The 18,734-nt window shown below is 39.8% G+C and overlaps 1 protein-coding gene across 2 annotated transcripts in view; it reads right to left on the bottom strand.

The window, feature by feature from the left end:
• The window catches only part of WAPL (WAPL cohesin release factor), a 108,451-nt gene that overhangs the window by 66,816 nt on the left and 22,901 nt on the right, over nucleotides 1-18,734 (bottom strand). The window contains exons 3-4 of one of the 2 annotated variants that reach the window (XM_008149063.3): nucleotides 13,257-14,300; nucleotides 9,791-9,891 (exon numbers count right to left, since the gene is read on the bottom strand). In XM_008149063.3, coding sequence (XP_008147285.1) covers nucleotides 9,791-9,891; nucleotides 13,257-14,300 — 1,145 coding nt within the window. Of the gene's footprint in view, nucleotides 1-9,790; nucleotides 9,910-13,256; nucleotides 14,301-18,734 lie in introns of both variants that reach the window. The other variant, XM_028156814.2, reaches the window with a different exon arrangement.

The following is an 18,734-nucleotide window of genomic DNA, read 5'->3' on the forward strand; positions in this document are numbered from 1 at the left end:
TCTCAAACTTTTCACTTTTCTCCCCAGCAAGTGACTTTTCTGAGTAATCATTTCAACTATGTTCTTATCAGAAGTTTTCTTCACCCTCATCTTTCTGCCTCATGTGTTCCTAGCCAGTCCTCAATACTGTAATGAACAACCCCCCCAGTGAGGTGTTGGGAGAAAATCCTCACACCGGGCATGCTTAGAAAGGTAATGTTTTCTAACATGAGGAGGTGGGAAGAGGGAACTCTTGGCTAGTGCACTAAAGCTAAGAAGATGGCCTGTGTGGTCAGGAAATTGGTTATATATGTGAGGATTGAGCAAATACGTAAACATGGTGAGCATAATGGGAACCAGATTTCTCACTGTTGGCAAAGCAAAATGTGGAACGTGGAAAGGTTAGAATAAAATATGTGTGGCTGAACTAGAAATGGAGGTATCATATTGAACTCATGGTTCTAAACATATATAGAAACAAAAGTGTATGCTCCAGATTGAAGGAGAGTAGGGACTTGTGACAACTAAATACACATGATTCTGGACTGGATCCTGGGCTCTTTAGGATATTATTTTGCTATAAAGGTCACTATTGAGACAGTTGATGAAATTTGACATCTGTGGATTAGACTGTATTACTGTATTGTTATTAACTTCTGGATTTTGATGGGTATACTGAGATACTGAGATACTGTGTTTACAAAGTACAAACTACCGTACAGTATTTAGGAGAAATAGGCATCAAGTCTGCAACTTACTCTCAAGTCATTCATAACCCCTAGATGGGAGGGGCTTCCATTTTGACCCCCAGAAGACTTTTTGGTTGAAACAAAAAGGGGGGGAGGGATGTTGCTACTAGCACTTAGTGGGTAGAGGCCAGGGCCACACTTCACAACATCTCCAGTGTTGAGGGTAAGCCTGATAGGTAGGGAAGGAAGCTCCTGCCACTATAAGGACGGGCTACCTCTTTACCATGAAAAAATGAAGTCATTAGTGTCTTAAAGACCCAGATATTCCCACTGACCTATCAGCTCCCTGATGGTGTTTCTACTGTAATAGAGAACTGGAACAACTGCTGAGAATATTTTCTACACCCACTTAGATTTGGGAGATAGCTTACATAAAAATTCCTTGGGAAATTAAGCTAATTTCTTATATATAAAACAAATCTATCATTTCCACCATATTAATTTATGCCATCTAACTTAATGCTTAAAACTGGATCCCATTTATTTCCTCTATTCCTTTACACTCTTCAAAAATCAAAAGGGCCCAGCCGTGTGGCTCAGTGGTTGAGCACAGACCCAGGAACCACACAGCTGATTCCCAGTCAGGGCACATGCTGGGATTGCGGGCTTGATCCCGAGTAGGGGGCGTGCAAGAGGCAGCCAACTGATGATGTTCCCCTCTCATGAATGTTTCTTTCTATCTCTCTATCCCTCTCTTGCCCTCTTTCTAAAAAATAAAAAATTTAAGTCAAAAGGTACAATTTCCCCTTATTTCTGTTTCTCAATGTTCTCTTCTTTTTAACACCTTTTAAGTAGTCTTTTAATGTCTTGAAGGCAAATGGATGACCTATTTCTTATAAGCGCTAGGGATTTTATACTGCACTCTTCCTGAAGTAGGCTTCTACATTCCTTGCCTACATATTTCCATAAAGATACATAACTTCCCTGGGGTCTAAAATATTTTTAATTCCTTCTTATTAAATAACTATAACACTAAGGAGCAAAATTTCATTTTTAGAGCTTACTGGTCCATCTAAAATTTAAAATTCAGATATAATTCCACTTAAAATGAAAAGGGTCTTGAAAAAACATTTCAGTTGGAGGTTTAAAAGGAAATTAAAACCTTTAATAAAGCAAGCCTCTTCAGAGAATAAAATGTTGTTTGGCACTATTGTTTTAAGACAGGGTTTTACCCACATTACATCTTCCAATGAATTCAATCCCACAGCTCTTTTGGTTTTATAAATAAGCACTATTTCTTCTGACATTATCTATCAACAATAAATAGGTCTTCTGCTTAATAGGTTGCATGACCTGATTTACTTTAGGCCAGAGAGATTCCTTCAAAATCAGGTCAAGTACATGTACACTGCTGCCTTCTATGCCATTTAGTAGAAAAAAAACACACAAAAAACTCCAATATTAAGTTTAAAACGAAGTTAAAAAACTTAAGATAAATAAGTACAAATGAACTCAAATGATTATTGAATTAACATAAGTATACATGATAAAATTAGTTCAAATCTTTGGAACAAACACATCACTATTACTTCATCCTTAAGTGAAATAATAGAAAGACAAAAAGAACTGGAAAGAAATTTTTATTCTTCAATGTAATATTGATATTATAATAATCTTAGCTTATTTTTCAACATATTCCATAGCTCTGTTCAGTGAAAGAGCCTATAAGCAATGAATACACCCAGCACTCAGATCTGGTGTCTAAGTACTAATCCACATAAAAAACACAAGGACCCTTGATTAAATGGATGATTCCATGATTGAAACAGGTAAAGTACAAGATGAATCTGGGTAATCTTATGTGCAGAAAGCAAGGGAAGTGCTCAAAGATGATGGGGTTATATCAAAAGGACACAAGAGATAGCTGGAAATGGTTCATACTAGCTAAATCTATTGTAAACATATTTACTAAGTAAAAATTATCGAGTCTATAGTGATCGAGTGGGTGGGGGGAAGGGAGAGAATTATTTTTTATAGAATTCAAGTCATTAAATGTGGAAGAAATAGCAATTAGAAAACTCCATTCTCCAACTGTCAGTGTAATAAATGATACAGGCAAAAATCAACAATGGCTGCTAAATTGAACAGTGGGAGAAGGATATTCACACGGTAGCAGAGCAGCACCCAGAAGCTTACTGACAAATTAAATTGTAAAAGGAAAAATGTACCTATATTTTGGAGAAAGCTGGTGATCACAACCTTCACTAGGTGGTCAAGGCAATAATAAGAGTAGAATAGCAATGTGTTGTGTAGTTTCTGATGTGAAGCAACATATACAATATCACTTTGAAGCATTCTTGCCAAATTATGTTTAACCTGAACCTAATCAAGCTTATCAGACTTAGCTTCTAGTGTTCTCTGACACTGTATTACTTTAATGGTGTAACAGCTTACATGACATCATCAGGAAACTAGAGGCCCATGAAATTTGTGCACTGGGGCGGGGGTGCGGGGCCCCTCAGCCCGGCCCCCGCCCTCTCACAGTCTGGAACCCCTCGCTTATTACCGCCCGCTTGCTCACTGCTCCTTAGCGCTGCCACGGAGGCAGGAGAGGCTTCCACTACCACCACTGCGCTCGCCAGCCGTGAGCCCGGCTTCTGGGAGCGCACTGACTACCAGGGGACAGCTCCTGCGTTGAGCATCTGCCCCCTAGTGGTCAGTGCGCATCATAGTGACCAGTCATTCCACCATTCGGTCGATTTGCATATTAAGCTTTTATTATATAGGACTAGAAGCACAGTCCACAAAATTTGTGTGCAGGGGGGGAGGAGGGGGGTAGGCAGGGGGTGTCCCTCAGCCCGGCCTGCACCCTCTCTAATCTGGGACCCCTAGGGGGATGTCCGACGTCCTTGCAGGATCGGGCCTCAACCAGCAGTCGGACATCCCTCTCACAATCCGGGACTGCTGGCTCCTAACCGCTCCCCTGCCTGCCTGATTGCCCCTAACCGCTTCTGCCTAATCACATAAATTCTGCCAGTTCGATCGCTCCCCTGCCGGCCCAATCGCCCCCAACTGCCCTCCCCTGCTGGTCTGATCGACCCCAACTGCCCTCACCTGCCAACCCGATTGCCCCTAACTGCCCTCCCCTGCTGGCCCGATCACCCCCAACTGCCCTCCCCTGCTGGTCTGATCGACCCCAACTGCCCTCACCTGCCAACCCGACTGCCCCTAACTGCCCTCCCCTGCTGGCCAACTTTGTGGCAGCCATCTTGTGATGACGTGACGGCGTTGCGTGAGGGCGCGAGAACCACCTAGGATTCTATTAGTGTAGATAATCACATAAATTCTGAATATGGAACATTCTACAAGACAAATATCCTGGGCCCTTAAAAAAATCAGTTCCATGAGAAATTTTTAAAAGATGAGGAGAGTGCTCAAGACTAAAAAGTACTATAATCATATCACCAGTTAGGTATGAGACTGTTCTTTTTCTTAAGAAAAGTATACTATCATACATACATACACACATACACACACACACACAAACACACACACACACGGAGAGAGAGGAGCCATATGTGTGCAATTATGTAAAAATGTTAACTGAAAATCAATCTAGATAGAGAGGTATGGGTATTCATTGCACTGCTCTTTCACGCTTTCTATATATTTTAACTTATTCATAATAAAAGGTTGAGAGTGAGGAAAATAAAGTAGAATGTTATAAATCAGGATCCACAAAACTTTCAGAGTGTCTACAAAACCAAAACCATTTTCACAATAATAATGTTAATTTGCCTTTTTCACAATGTTGACATTTGTACAGATAGTAAAAGCAATGGTGGGCAAAGCTGGTGCCTTACCACATACCAGGGTAGGGATGCCAAAGGGTATTAAGTAGTCATATTCTTCACTGCCACATACTTCACAGTTAAAAAATGACAGTTTCACATTAGAAAAAGCCCTTGATGAAAGATGAAAAATTATTAATTTTATCATATCACAACCCTCGAAGGCTCTAATATGCTGTGTGACAACATAAGTATGATTCAACACTTCTGCTGTATACAAAAGTATCTGTTGTGTTAAAGAGAAAACATTACTGCTCAAATTGCCAGATAAACTAGCCACTTTTTTTCCTGGAATACTACTCCTTACTTGAAAGACTGACAAACTACACTTACATAGATTTGAGTATTAGGCAGATCATTTTTTTCAAAAATGAACAAAGTGGGCCCCCCTCACCGTCAGTCATTTTTCTTAAAGTCATTTCTACCAACAAAAAATTTCAACTTTTAAGCAAAAACTAAAATCCTGGAGAACTTTTTTATCTACCACTGTGAACTTGATAGCTTCCCAATACCTAAAGGCTTTTCAGATGAGTTTGGCAGTGATAGTATTGTGATATTTTGATACTGTATAATGAGGTGTGAGCCCTTTTGCATGAATCAGTGTAACTAGAATTTTCCAAATGACAAATGTATGATGTTACAAAGCAGGCATATGTAAAAGGTCCATTCAAAGTGCAAGACAAATAAATAGATTTTAATGTAACAGCTTGGAAAGGTCATTAGAATGGTGTTAGATTTCAAGCTGCAACTAATCTATAGATATAAAAGCCTAAGCGACCATTACGGCGGAACGACTAGAACGACTGGTCTTTATGATGTGCACTGACCACCAAGGGGCAGACGTTCATTGCAGGAGTTGCCCCCTAGTGGTCGGTTCACTCTCACCAGGGGAGCGCCCTCAGCCAGAAGCCAGGCTCACAGCTGGTGAGCGCAGCTGCCACAGTGGGAGCCTCTCCTGACTCCATGGCAGCACTATCAAGCGGCAGCAGGCGTAACGGGCTGGGATGAGCGTGAGCAGCATGGGTGCCCGGCCCCGATTCGGCTCTTCCCTGGCCGTCTGCCACTTGGCACACTGTTACATCCCCCAAGGAGTCCTGGGTTGCAAGAGGGATGTCCGACTGCCAGCTTAGGCCTGATCAAAGTGCCGTTCTCTGTAAAAGGCAGTCAGTCTGAACAACTCAGTGACTCAGGGAAGCACAGGGAACTCAGAGTGAGCCTGCCTCCACGCTTGACTCACCCACTCAATGGTGTTCACAGGACAGACCGCGATGACCCAACCCGTGCATGTGCAGCGGCTGCTGAAGTTCAAGCAGCAGGCTGTGCAGCAGCAAAAGGCCATCCAGCCACAAACCAGCAGTTGGACATCCCCTGAGGGGTCCCGGACTAGGGACCCCCCTCTCCCAGTGCATGACTTTCATGCACTGGGCCTTTAGTCTGTAATAAACTCCCATTTGTTGAGTTTACAATTATGTGGAAAAATCTATTGAAAATACCACATAGCTGTGTAAGGCTGAATTTCTTCATATACTTCAACCAAAACAACATAATGAAATATACTTAATTCAGGGGATATGAGAATTCAGCTATCTTTTTATTAAGCCAAACTATTATTTTCTTTTTCTTTCTTATTTTTTTTGTGTTTAGAGAAAAGGAAGGGAGAGGAAGAGGGAGGTAACATCAATTTGTTGTTCCACTTATTTATGCATTCTTTGGCTGATTCTTGTATGTGCTCTGACCGGAATCAAACCTGAAAACTTGGCATATCAGGACGATGCTCTAACTAAGCTACCCGGTTAGGGCCTATTAAGCCAAACGTTAAAGAAAGTTGCAAAAAATGGAAAACAATGTTATTCTACTCACTATTTTTTAAAGAATATTTATTTCATAAAAATATTGTTAACATGTAATGGGTTGTTGTTATTTTTAATTTTAGAGCAGGTAGGAGAGGGAGAGGGGGAGGGGGAGGTAGAGAAACACTGCTGTGATCAACTAACATAGATTGGTTGCCTCCCACATGAACCCCAATCGGGGACCGTACCTGTAACCTGGGCATGTGCCTTGACTGGGAATTGAACAAGAGACCTTTCTGTGCATGGGACAACACTCAACCAACTGAGCCACACCAGCCAGGGCAGGTTATTGTTACTTTAAAGTGACATACTAGTAAGTATTTTTGAAATATTTCACGTCTCTAATTTGATAAATATTGATATAACATATAATCAAAAGCTCTTTGGGATTCTCAATAATTTTTTTAAGATTGTAAAGTAGTCCTAAGACTAAAAAAAGGATTTAACTGTTTCTCTGGAAATCAATACATGCCATATACAACTTTTAATAAACCAAAAACCTCACCTAAGCATTAATGACTATGGTCTTTACACTACACTACCCTGGCCCCTGGCAAGTTAGCTCTGCTGAAATTAACTTTAAGCACCTTTTTATTTCTTGTGGGAGTTGGGCACCTGGAGTATAGCACAATTACTTTGACAAGATTCCCAGCTCTTTACAGAGGTAAAAGAAAAAAATAAAATGAAGCCATAAAAAAACAGACACACTCATTCTTTAGTTGCTTAAAATTGGCCAATCTACAAAGATTAGACAATTTCAAACTGATTTTCAGTAACAAATACATTTACCACTCTAACAAGCTATTTAAGTAAAGAAACCTGTATATATAAAAGCCTAAGCAACCGTTACAACCAGTTGACCAAACAACCGGTCGACCAAACAACCAGTCAACTGGTCACTATGATGTGTGCTCAGCCAACCTCCCGCGGTCCCTCCCCTGGCCAGCCCTGATTGGCCCCGATCGCTAGCCAGGCCGAGGGACCCCACCCATGTAAAAGGTCCATTCGTGCACTGGGCCTCTAGTTTTTAATAAAAAGGCAAAGCCAAGCAAATTATTCTCAAAATTTATGCTGAACTACATTAAAATGACTTACATAATGCATTAAGAATGAAGTTGGACCCTTAACTTACACCATATACACAAATTAACTCAAAATGAATCAAAGACTTCAATGTAAGATTTAAAACTATAAAACTCTTAGAACAGTTGAAAAGCTACATGACATTCAATTTGGCAGTGATTTCTTGGATATGACACTAAAAGCACAGATAAGAAAAAATAAATTGGAGTTTGCTGAAATAACTTTGTACATTTAAGCACACTATCAAGTGAGTAAAGAGAGAATTCACAGGATGGGGGAATCTATGTGAAAAATTATATATCTAATAAGGGGTTAATATCAAGAATATATAAAGGACTCCTCAACAATAAAAACAAACAACTCAATTCAAAAATAAGCAAAGTACCTGCATAGACATTTCTCCAAAACAGATACAGAAATGGCCAGTAAGTACATGAAAAGAGGCTCAATATCACTAGTTAGCCAAACAAACCACAAGCAGATACCATTTCACAGCCTTTAGAATAGTTATTATAAAAAAAATCTCAGGTCCAGCTGGTGTTGCTCAGTGGTTAAGCATCAATCCATGCACCAAGATGTCACCATTTTGATTCCTGGTCAGGGCACATGTCCAGTTTTCAGGCTGGATCACCAGTAGGGGGCGTGCAGGAGCCAGCCAATTGCTGTTTCTCTCACTGATGTTTCTCTCTCCCACCCCCTCTCACAAATCAATAAAAATGTATTAAAAACAAAACAAAACTCAGAAAAGGTGTGCTGGTGATGATGTGAAGAAATTAGAACCCTTGTGCATTGCTGTTAGGAGTGTAAATGGTACAGCCAAGGTGGAAAACAGTTGGGACAGTTCAACAAAGATCTACCATATGTCCCCAAAATTCTACTCCAAGGACAAATCCAAAAGAATTAAAAACAGGGACTCAAATAGCCAAAAGGTAAAAACAACCCAAGTGTTCACCAACAGATGAATGGCTAAACAATGGGATGTTATCTACACTAATAAAAGAGTAAGGTGCAAATTGACTGTACCTTCATGACACCCACCAGCCAATCAGGAGCATGCAAATTAACCCAACAAAGATGGCAGGTTAATTTGCATACACAGGCGTCGAGCAGCTGGGGGCAGGGTGGAACGCTTGCATCATCACCATGGCGATGGTGCAGGCATTCCGCACCCCCACAGCCGCTCCAGGCCTCTGGGCAGCGTGGGAAGGCGGAAAGGCTGCTCCGGCCAGAGCAAAGGTGGTGCCGACAGCCAGGGGAAGGAAGGCCCATTCTCGCACGAATCTTCGTGCATCGGGCCTCTAGTTCAGCTATAAAAAGGAATGAAATTTTGATATAGGCTACAACATGGATGGACCTTGACAAGATTATACATAATGAAATAACTCACTTACACGAGATAACTACAATAGGCAAGTCCATCCTATATAATAAAAGAGGTAATATGCAAATTGACCATCACAACCTCGCACAAGATGGCCGCCCCGTGTGGTTACAAGATGGCCGACACAAGATGGCCGGCAGGGGAGGGCAGTTGTGGGCAATCAGGCAAGCAGGGGAGGGCAGGTAGGGGTGATTGGGCCAGCAGAGGAGGGGAGTTGGGGGCGACCGGGCCTGTAGGGGAGGACAGTTGTGGGGGATCAGGACTGCAGGGGAGGACAGTTGGGGGCGACCAGGCTGGCAGGGGAGGACAGTTGGGGTGACCAGGCCTGCAGGGGAGGGCAGTTAGGCATCGATCAGGCTGGCAGGGGAGTGGTTAGGGGTGATCAGGCTGGCAGGCAGAAGCAGTTAGGGGCAATCAGGCAAGCAGGCAGGTGAGCGGTTGCGAGCCATTGTGAGAGGGATGTCCGACTGCCGGTTTAGGCCCAATCCCACAGGGACATCCAGCAGTCGGACATCCCCCTAGGAGTCCCAGATTGGAGAGGGTGCAGGCTGGGCAGAGGGACAACCCCCCCCCCCCCGCCCCAGTGCAAGAATTTCGTGCACTGGGCCTCTAGTAGAAACAGAAAGTAGAATAGCATTTACTAGGACTGGAAGGAGTAAAGGAAGAGTCATGAGTTATTGTTTAATGTGTACAGAGTTTTTGTTGGAGATGATTAAAATGTTTTGGGTTACACAACATTGTGAATGTATTTAATGTCACTAAATTGTATATTTGTATATAATAAACATATTATATGTTTATTGAAAAAATGGTTACTTTTTTAAAAAAATGACTTACATTTATTTTTTGCAAGAAAATTTAATTGCCTTAATGTTTGTTAGTATTTTTCAAATAAAAATATTAAGAGTTGAGCCCTCTAATAAAAATAATGCGAGTCACTGATAATGCTTTACTTACCCGTTTGGGGCCACTAAAAATCTTTCTGGTATTTTCCTTTGATTTATCTCCTTGTTTACTTGGGGGCTTCTTCACACTTTCAGGAACACCAGGCAAGTCCTCTGTAAAATCCAAGTTTTCTGAAATGGTAATCAAAACTATCTAGCTTTCTAAGATTTCAAATTATCTACCAAACAATCTATGGACATTTGGTGGGGAGGGGAGAGGGGCAAAAACAATAAAGGAATAAAAGCACCACACGGTTAATAAAATACTGCCAAAAATATTATCTCATTCTCCCATTCTCACCCTACTTGTCACTTGTCCCACCCCCACCATCAAGAAAAAATTCAGAAACCTACTTGCTCCAGTTTTTACTTTGTATAAATGGCAAAATCAATTCTTTTACAGAGTAACTGCTGGATATCTATGAACACTGACATTGGTATGATCTAGTTTAAACACACACACAATATCAAGTGGTATCTATCTTAAACATTTTCCTAGAATTTAAGGACACAATCATGTTGGGCTTCAAAGAAGGCCCACTTACATCTACAAAGATACATTTAAAAATAAATTTTTTAGCCCTAGCCGGTTTAACTCAGTGGATAGAGTGTCGGCCTGTGGACTCAAGGGTCCCAGGTTCGATTCCGGTCAAGGGCATGTACCTTGGTTGTGGGCACATCTCCAGTAGGGGGTGTGAAGGAGGCAGCTGATTGATGTTTCTAACTCTCCCTCTCCCTTCCTCTCTGTAAAAAATCAATAAAATATATTTTAAAAATAAAATAAAATTTTTAAAGGATTACTATCTTTGGCAAAAGATACAAAATGACCAAATACAATGTACTTAAATGATTTGGGGGGGGGGGGGTCTTCACACAAACCTAACCAAAAGATCAGATGAATTCCCAGATAGCTATAAATTTTTATTTTCAAGCTTAAAAAAGAACACAAAAATAGACTTTTCTCCAGGCCAAAATTTTAAAATGTTTGCTACTCCTGTATAATTATATGAAGACTCAAATTTCAACTCAAATGGTCTCTAATTTAAAATGGTCTCTAATTTAATTTTTGATATCAACCTGACGTTTTTGAAAGGGAGCCTAATGGTTTCTCATTTTAAAGTTGAAAAAATTACATATCCCAAGATGTAAACTCCAGCCACAGATGTTCAATTGCAGATTAAGATAATTTGCTATCAAGGTTAGCAGACATTGTTACTTATCACCCCCACGCCACCCTCCCAGAGAACAACTTTAAAGCTTATTATCCAGTCAGCTCTCAGAAACTAGCAAGGTTCCTGCAATCATCAGTTCTCCAGAAGAGATTCAAGACAAAATTAATAATTCTGACAATACCTTTATTTTATTTTATTTTATTTTATTTTATTTTATTTATTTTATTTTATTTTATTTTATTGCAGTGGGTGAGTCAGGAGTGAACCCTTAGAGACTACTCCTATATAATTCTAGTTTTAAAGATAAGAGTGATTCAAATCTAGCAAAACTATTTTTAGGCCAAATAAAGCAAAAAGATGGGTAGTCTCAAGTATGACTATGAGAAAACCTATGTGGGAGAATACGATTAGAATTCTAATTTACCATGACACTTTCTCTATGACCCTAACAGGACAAAAGCTTTATTTAAGAAGTGAACGGATACAGAAAAACTATATCTAGTCAAATACAAATAAATATAGCTCCTGTAACCCAGAGGCTTTCACATACTCTTTCTCACTCAGCAGTCAATCCACTTCACAAAACCCTTGTCAGGTAATGACTTAATTATAGCAAAGCTAACCTACTTCTTGTGTCTCTCACAGTAGAGGCTATCAACTCCTTGAGGACCTCTAGTCATTACTGGTCCTGCTATCTTAAAAGATAAATTAAATTTTCACCATTGAGGATGAAAAAATACTTAACTATCACTTTTTAATTTTATAAAATCAATTTAAGAGGGTAATTTTTTACAAAAATTTTATGAAGTTTTATTTTAATGTTTTCATTACTGATCTTAAGAGAGCGAGGAAGAGGAAAGAGAAACATCTATGTGACAGGATAATAACATCGATTGGCTGCCTCTATACACCCTCTATTGGGGATCCAGCCCACAACCCAGCCATGTGCCCTGACAGGGAGTCAAACTTGCAGCATTTTGGTGCCTGGGACAAACTCAACCAACTGAGCCACACCAGTAGGGGCTAAGAGGATAATTGTTAAGATTAAGATTTAATCTTAATTTTAATATTTCTTTAGAATGTTTTAAACATTTATTAGTTGATTAGTTTTGAGCCAAATGCAAAGGCTTTTTATCAATTTTAATTTTCTAATATTTTCCTCATTACAACCATCCACTACAAGCATGTCAAACTCAAAGGCTAAGACGGGCCAAATAAACAAGATTTAAGTTTATGTGGCCACAAAAAACAAAAGCTTCAATTTTCATAGAAATGTAGAGACATGCTGAATACAAAGAGCTGAAATGAATGAGTAATTATTAACATAAAATAGAACATTTTAATAAAAATATTTTTTCTTACCCAACACCGAATAACTGCACAAATTAATAAGTGTAATGCAAATAAACCTATTTTTCTTGTTCTCCAAAAGCGAAATATTTCCTGTTGCGTACACCCAACAAGTCAGTCCAAGGCCAATGACATGGCGATCGCCTGCTAAAATATTCGCTGCTAGTATTAGTGGAGAGAAATGGTGCTACTGCGCATAACGCGCATAAGGGAAATGAATGCAACACGATTATAGTCATCAGTCATTAGCAAACGTTGTAGTTCCTTATCAATAATTATGTATAACAGGATATTGTAAAAATTAAGTTATGAAATTTTTATTAAAACATTTCTTACATACCGTTATATTGGCTGGGCCGCAAAAACATTTGTTGTGGGCCACATGCGGCCCATGGGCTGCGAGTTTGACATGCTTGATCTACTATCAGTGTAATTCTAAATGTCCAAAATCTATCCTTATGTCTCAAATGCCGAACACACACTTTCTTTAAAATTCTCAAGTGCTAATAGTAGAATTAAAAAACAAATATGGCGCTGGCTAGTGTGGCTCACTTGGTTGGGCATCCTCCCATGCACTGAAAAGGGTGCGGGTTCAATTCCCGATCAGGTCATAAGCCCAAGTTGCAACTCAATCCCCAATAGGGGGTGTGCAGGAGGCAGCCGACTGAAGTTCCAGGTGTTTCACTCTCTCATAAGATGTTTCTCTCTCTCCCGCTCAAAATCAATAAAATAAATAATAATGAAAAGATTCCACAATCTACAAATTGGCTCCTTACAATATGGAACTTGATTATTAACATTTAAAATGTTATACCTTTGAATAAACTAATCTGTAGTTCTAAATAGTACTTATATTAAAATTAAACATGTTAAAATTGAGTATCTAGGAGGAAACTAAGTAGCTGCTGATTTAAGCCTGAAAAGCACTTAATACAAAAAAAATTTTTAAAGTCTTACCTGCGTTATTAGTATTAGACTGACTGTCCTGGGAATTATCATTGCTTTCTGGAGCAGGATGCAAGGAGGATGGAGCTGTTTTAGTTCTTTTTTTGCTTGTCTTTCTTTCCACTTGACAGTCATCATCTTCATCATCTTCACTTTCACTGAGATCATCAAAACCAAAATACTTAATTTTGTAATTAGAACTCCCTGAACCTCCTTCATCACCTCCTGTCTCATCATGAGCTTCAAAACCAAAAAATTCAAGTTTAACATCCTTTTTGGATTTAGTATTACTAGGTCGAAATCTAGTAGTGGTCTTAGAAGTTGCAATATCTGCCTTTTTTCTTAGGCGGCCAGCTTCTCCCAAATCGGCAGGAGTTGATACAGTGAACTCATCCATGCTGCGTTCCATAGTATCCTGTATGGTAACATTACAAACTGACAAGCAAGATGGATGTAAAACAGTGTAATCTCTAGTCCGTCCAACTGTCCCTCTAAAACTGGTCCCACAACTTACACTGCCTTTCTTTGCCTGATTCAGGCCATCTTTACTTGACTCACTGTTTGCTTTGGCTAAGGCCTGACTGGTGCCGTCTAATAGCTTATCAAAATTGGATGTTCCTTGTGAAGATTTTGCTTTATTGACCCTACAGTACGTCCTACAATTGCTTGGCCTAAGAACACTTTGCATGATGTCTTCTTCTTCAATGGCTTCGTTCAGATTTTCCAACCGACTTTTTAAATCCTCATCCTTCATTTCCAAAAGAGGATCACTATCCAAATTTAAGATACAATCTTCTGATCTGACATCTTCGAAATCATTATCCCACTCATACAAACCAGTTCTTACAGATCCCTTAATCAGAGATATTTCTGAAGGAGATTCTGACCTTCTTCCAAGTTGGGAGTTCCATGTATCATTTGTTTCCTTGATTTCATCAGCTTTGTATCCAGAAGCCACTATAGTTTCTGCATTGGGTTTCTTAGTACTGTCTTCAGCATTTTTGTAAATATGGTGACTATCCTTTTCATATTCGTCACTAAAATTCTCCACTTTATCTATAAAAATTAAATAAATCAAGGATTAAAAGCGAGTGACATCAAAGTAAAAGTTAACAAGTAACAGTATATGTGGCTAATTAATACCACAGAATCAATTAATCTTGAAATGATTGCAATAATTTTAAATTGAGACATTAATGTTTACATAGTTGACATTTCTCCTTATACCTTTTATATATATCATGTCTTCTAGTTACCTCTTCCTAGGCAACCAAGTCCCTTAAAATTATTACCCTAAATTCATGAGATTTCAGTTGCTAAGCAACTGGATCAATTCAAAATGACACTTAAATGACTCAGCCAAACCTCCGAGGTATAAAGGGTTTTTCAAATTAAAAAATGCTTAAGGTATGGGAAACCAAGATGGCGGCATAAGGTGAACACCTAATTGTTGCCTACCACAACAATTTTGAAACTACAACTGGAAAACAGAGCGCACACCGTCCAGAACCACCGGAAAGCTGGCAGAGTGGAAAACCTACAACTAGAGAAAAAAAGAGAGGGGGACGCTGAGCCTCAGGAGCTGTGGAGGTGCAGAGATCCGTGAGCGCGGAAAGGGCGGGCAGCTGAATACACGGCAGGCTGGCTCGAAGCACGCGGAGAGGGAGGGCAGCAGACGCTGCGTGGCGAGCTTTCTCATTTGGGAGAAAAACAAAACCTCCTGTCTGCACTGAAATCCAGCCCCAGCTGGGGAGAAACTGGTCTGTTAGGCAGCGGGAGAGGCTCGAAAGCTGCCTTCTCTCAGAGGCGCGCAGCCATTAATTCGGGCACGGAGAAACCGCCCCTCTTAGGGCGGAGCATACGGGAAACCAAAGCCTGTCTGCGCCACCCTGAGACTCCGCCCCATCCAAGCTGAGCACAGAAGCTCTCCCAGCAGAGACACTGCTGATCCTCACAGCCAACTGGCTTGGAGATCAACTCCCGCCAGTGATACCAACAATCCCAACCACTCTGAACTCCAGTTTCTGGGGACACGCGGGGGACCCAGACGCCTACGGGACTCTCGGCCATCGGTCGGAGAGTGAGAGTGACTTTTCTGTCGGTGTGGACGACACCAGATTTCCACCACTCTCATAAGGGACACATTCAAGAGGCAGACTCAGTGAGCACCAAAGCCCTACTGTGTCTCCAGCACAGCAATTCTTCCGTTATAGACACAGCAGGCCCTCACAACCAATTGGACCGGAGGTCAATTCCTCCCAGTGTACCAACAGCAATCAGGGCTTTTAACTACACCAAGACTTTCCACTCAGCCCACAAAGGGGTGTAACAAGAGCGACCACCTAGGGTGATTGGGGAAGCTGAGCTATCGGCCCCTATAGGTCACCGACCATACAACGCCACTCCATCAACACAGGGAGGCAGCCAAAATGTGGAGACATCAAAGTATGTCACAAGTAGGAGAGATAGATGAAAGCAAACTAATGGCCGAAACCGGTTTGGCTCAGTGGATGGAGCCTGCGGACTGAAAGGTCCCGGGTTCGATTCCGGTCAAGGGCATATACCTTGGTTGTGGACACATCCCCAGTAGGGGGTGTGCAGGAGGCAGCTGATTGATGTTTCTAACTCTCTATCCCTCTCTCTTCCTATCTGTAAAAAGTCAATAAAATATATTTAAAAAAAAAAAAAAAGCAAACTAATGGATGACACAGTGTTCAGAACCATATTTATAAGATTACTCAAGAATCTTCTAAAAACCACTGAGAAACTTGAAGAGACCTTCAAGGACCTAAATGAGAATACAAAAAAAAAATGGAAAAGGACCAGTCAGAAATTATGCACACACTGTCTGAAATAAAGAATATACAGAGTAGACCACCGCACCCGAAGAGTCAAACCAAAGATCTGGAATATGAGGAAGAAAAAAACACCCAACCAGAGAGGCGGAAAGAAAGAAGAATCCAAAAGTGTGAGGATAGCATAAGGAGCCTCCGGGATGGCTTTAAGCGTACCAATATCCGAATTTTTGGGGTGCCAGAAGAGAGAGAGCAAGATACTGAAAACCTATTTGAAGAAATAATGACAGAAAACTTCCCCCACCTGGTGAAAGAAATAGACTTACAGGTTCAGGAAGCGCACAGAACCTCAAACAAGAGGAATCCAAAGAGGACCACACCAAGACACATCATAATTAAAATGCCAAGAGCAAAAGACAAAGAGAGAATCTTACAAGCAGCAAGAGAAAAACAGTTACCTACAAGGGAGCACCTATACGACTGTCAGCTGATTTCTCAACAGAAACTATGCAGGCCAGATGGGAATGGCAAGAAATATTCAAAGTGATGAATAGCAAGAACCTACAACAAAGACTACTCTACCCAGCAAAGCTATCATTCAGAATTGAAGGTCAGATAAAGAGCTTCACAGATAAGAAAAAGCTAAAGGAGTTCATCACCACCAAACCAGTATTATATGAAATGCTGAAAGGTATTCTTTAAAAAGCAGAAAAAAAGTAAAGATAAAAATTATGAACAACAAATACATATCTATCAACAAGTGATTCTAAAAATCAAGTGAATTAAAAATCTGAGGAACAGAATAAACTGGTGAACATAATAGAATCAGAGGCATAGAATGGGAGTGGATTGATAATTCTCAGGGGGAAAGTGGTGTCTGTGTGGGGGGTATGGGAAGGGACTGGACAAAAATCATACACCTATGGATGAGGACAATGGGGGGGGGGGAGGGAAACGGGTGATGGGGAGATATAGGGGAAAAAAGGAGAAACAATTGTAATAATCTGAACAATAAAGATTTATTTAAAAAAATAAAATAAAAAATGCTTAAATTAAAATGTATTTAGAATAAAAATAGGATAGCACAATAAATGAAAACATTCCAGTGTGTCTGTATTTCTCTGGGATAAGACTGCCCATAGACTGATCAGCTCTGTCTAGAAAATTGTCCCAAGATCAGGCTTCTTTAACTATTTCTGCTTTCCATTCTTTCTTCAAATCTTAAAAGCCATTATGACTTCAACAGTTTTTTTGGTTTTTTAAACAGTGGTTCTGAGGCCCAAGTTAAGTAACTACAGTAGTTATTTATGCATATCAGTCAGGAGTAAATCTTAAACTCCCTATTCATTTTGTGCTTGAGGAATTCATTATTGTTGTCTTTAGTTTTTATCATCAGAGACATTTTTGTTAACCTTTCTAAATGAGAGACAGAAGTATGATTCAAACTGGTATTATGATTAATTCTCCCAGGACTCATTGGTAGAAAAACACCGGCAAATATCTATGCCAAAAAATAAAACTCGTCTTGGCTCGTGGGTTAGATTCCTGGTCAAGGACATGTACCTAGGTTGCAGGTTAGATCCCCAGCCCCCATCAGGATGTGTGTGGTAAGAAACCAATCAATGTGTCTCTTTTATACCGATCTTTCTTTCTTTCTTTCTCTCTCTCATCCCCCCTTCCCTCCCTCCCTTTCATACTCTCTCTAAAAATCAACGGAAAAAATATCCTCGGGTGAGGATTAGGAACAAAAAAAGGCACCTACAATTGTTAATGCTATCCAATGGGTTTAAATATAATTTAAGATTTGTATTTACTTACCTTTAAAGGCATCTAATTTACAGGTATATCTGTTTTATTCTTAGATATTTCCTAGCTGAAGGCAAAAGGAACTATAGTTTTCATAATCTCAGAAGTACCAATCATTTAAGTATAAAATACTAAAAAACAAAAATTAAAAGCTGACTATGACATCTCTTACTTTTAAAAGGCATGGAAGCAAAACTAAGTATAAAAATCAAACGTAATAATAACTGCTTTTATAACAAGTGGAAAGAGCACTGATAGCTGAGACTGGAAACTAGTGTTGCCCTGGTTAAACTAGTTCTTTAGAGCTCAGGCAATACCCCTAACTTTGGGAGTTTTCCTGAAGGCTCCAATTTTCTCACCTGTTCAAAAAGGAAGCCACTGACCCAAACTACCTTATACTGTTACTGAAGGAATTATTTATAAATAAATGCCTATGGGAATGCTTAGTATTTAGCTATACAAAGGCCTATGAGATGTCACTGAATTCCATACTACATCCTATTTGTAACTATATAGCATCTCACTGTATTAATGTCACAAATTTATTGAGGTTGCTTATGATTCTTTATGAAATAAACACCTCTGACTTAAAATAAAAAATTTAAGTGAATAATAAATTTTATAATCCATGTTTTTAAAAATTACTATTCCCATTTCCCTTAAAATCAGAAAGAAGAATCCATATTATGTTTTAACAGTAACTACTCTCATAACCAGGCTACCTTACATATAAGTATTGTGAGCCTCTCATAAATTTGTTTTAAATGCAAAGAATAATAAAGAGCCCTACATAATTAAGTTGTATTAATAAGTATAATTCAATTATATAGCATAAACAGTCCTACAAATGAAATACTGAAGTACATTACATATTTAAACGTCTAAAATA

Source organism: Eptesicus fuscus, chromosome 17, assembly GCF_027574615.1.
Source record: "Eptesicus fuscus isolate TK198812 chromosome 17, DD_ASM_mEF_20220401, whole genome shotgun sequence".
Lineage (NCBI taxonomy): Eukaryota > Metazoa > Chordata > Mammalia > Chiroptera > Vespertilionidae > Eptesicus > Eptesicus fuscus.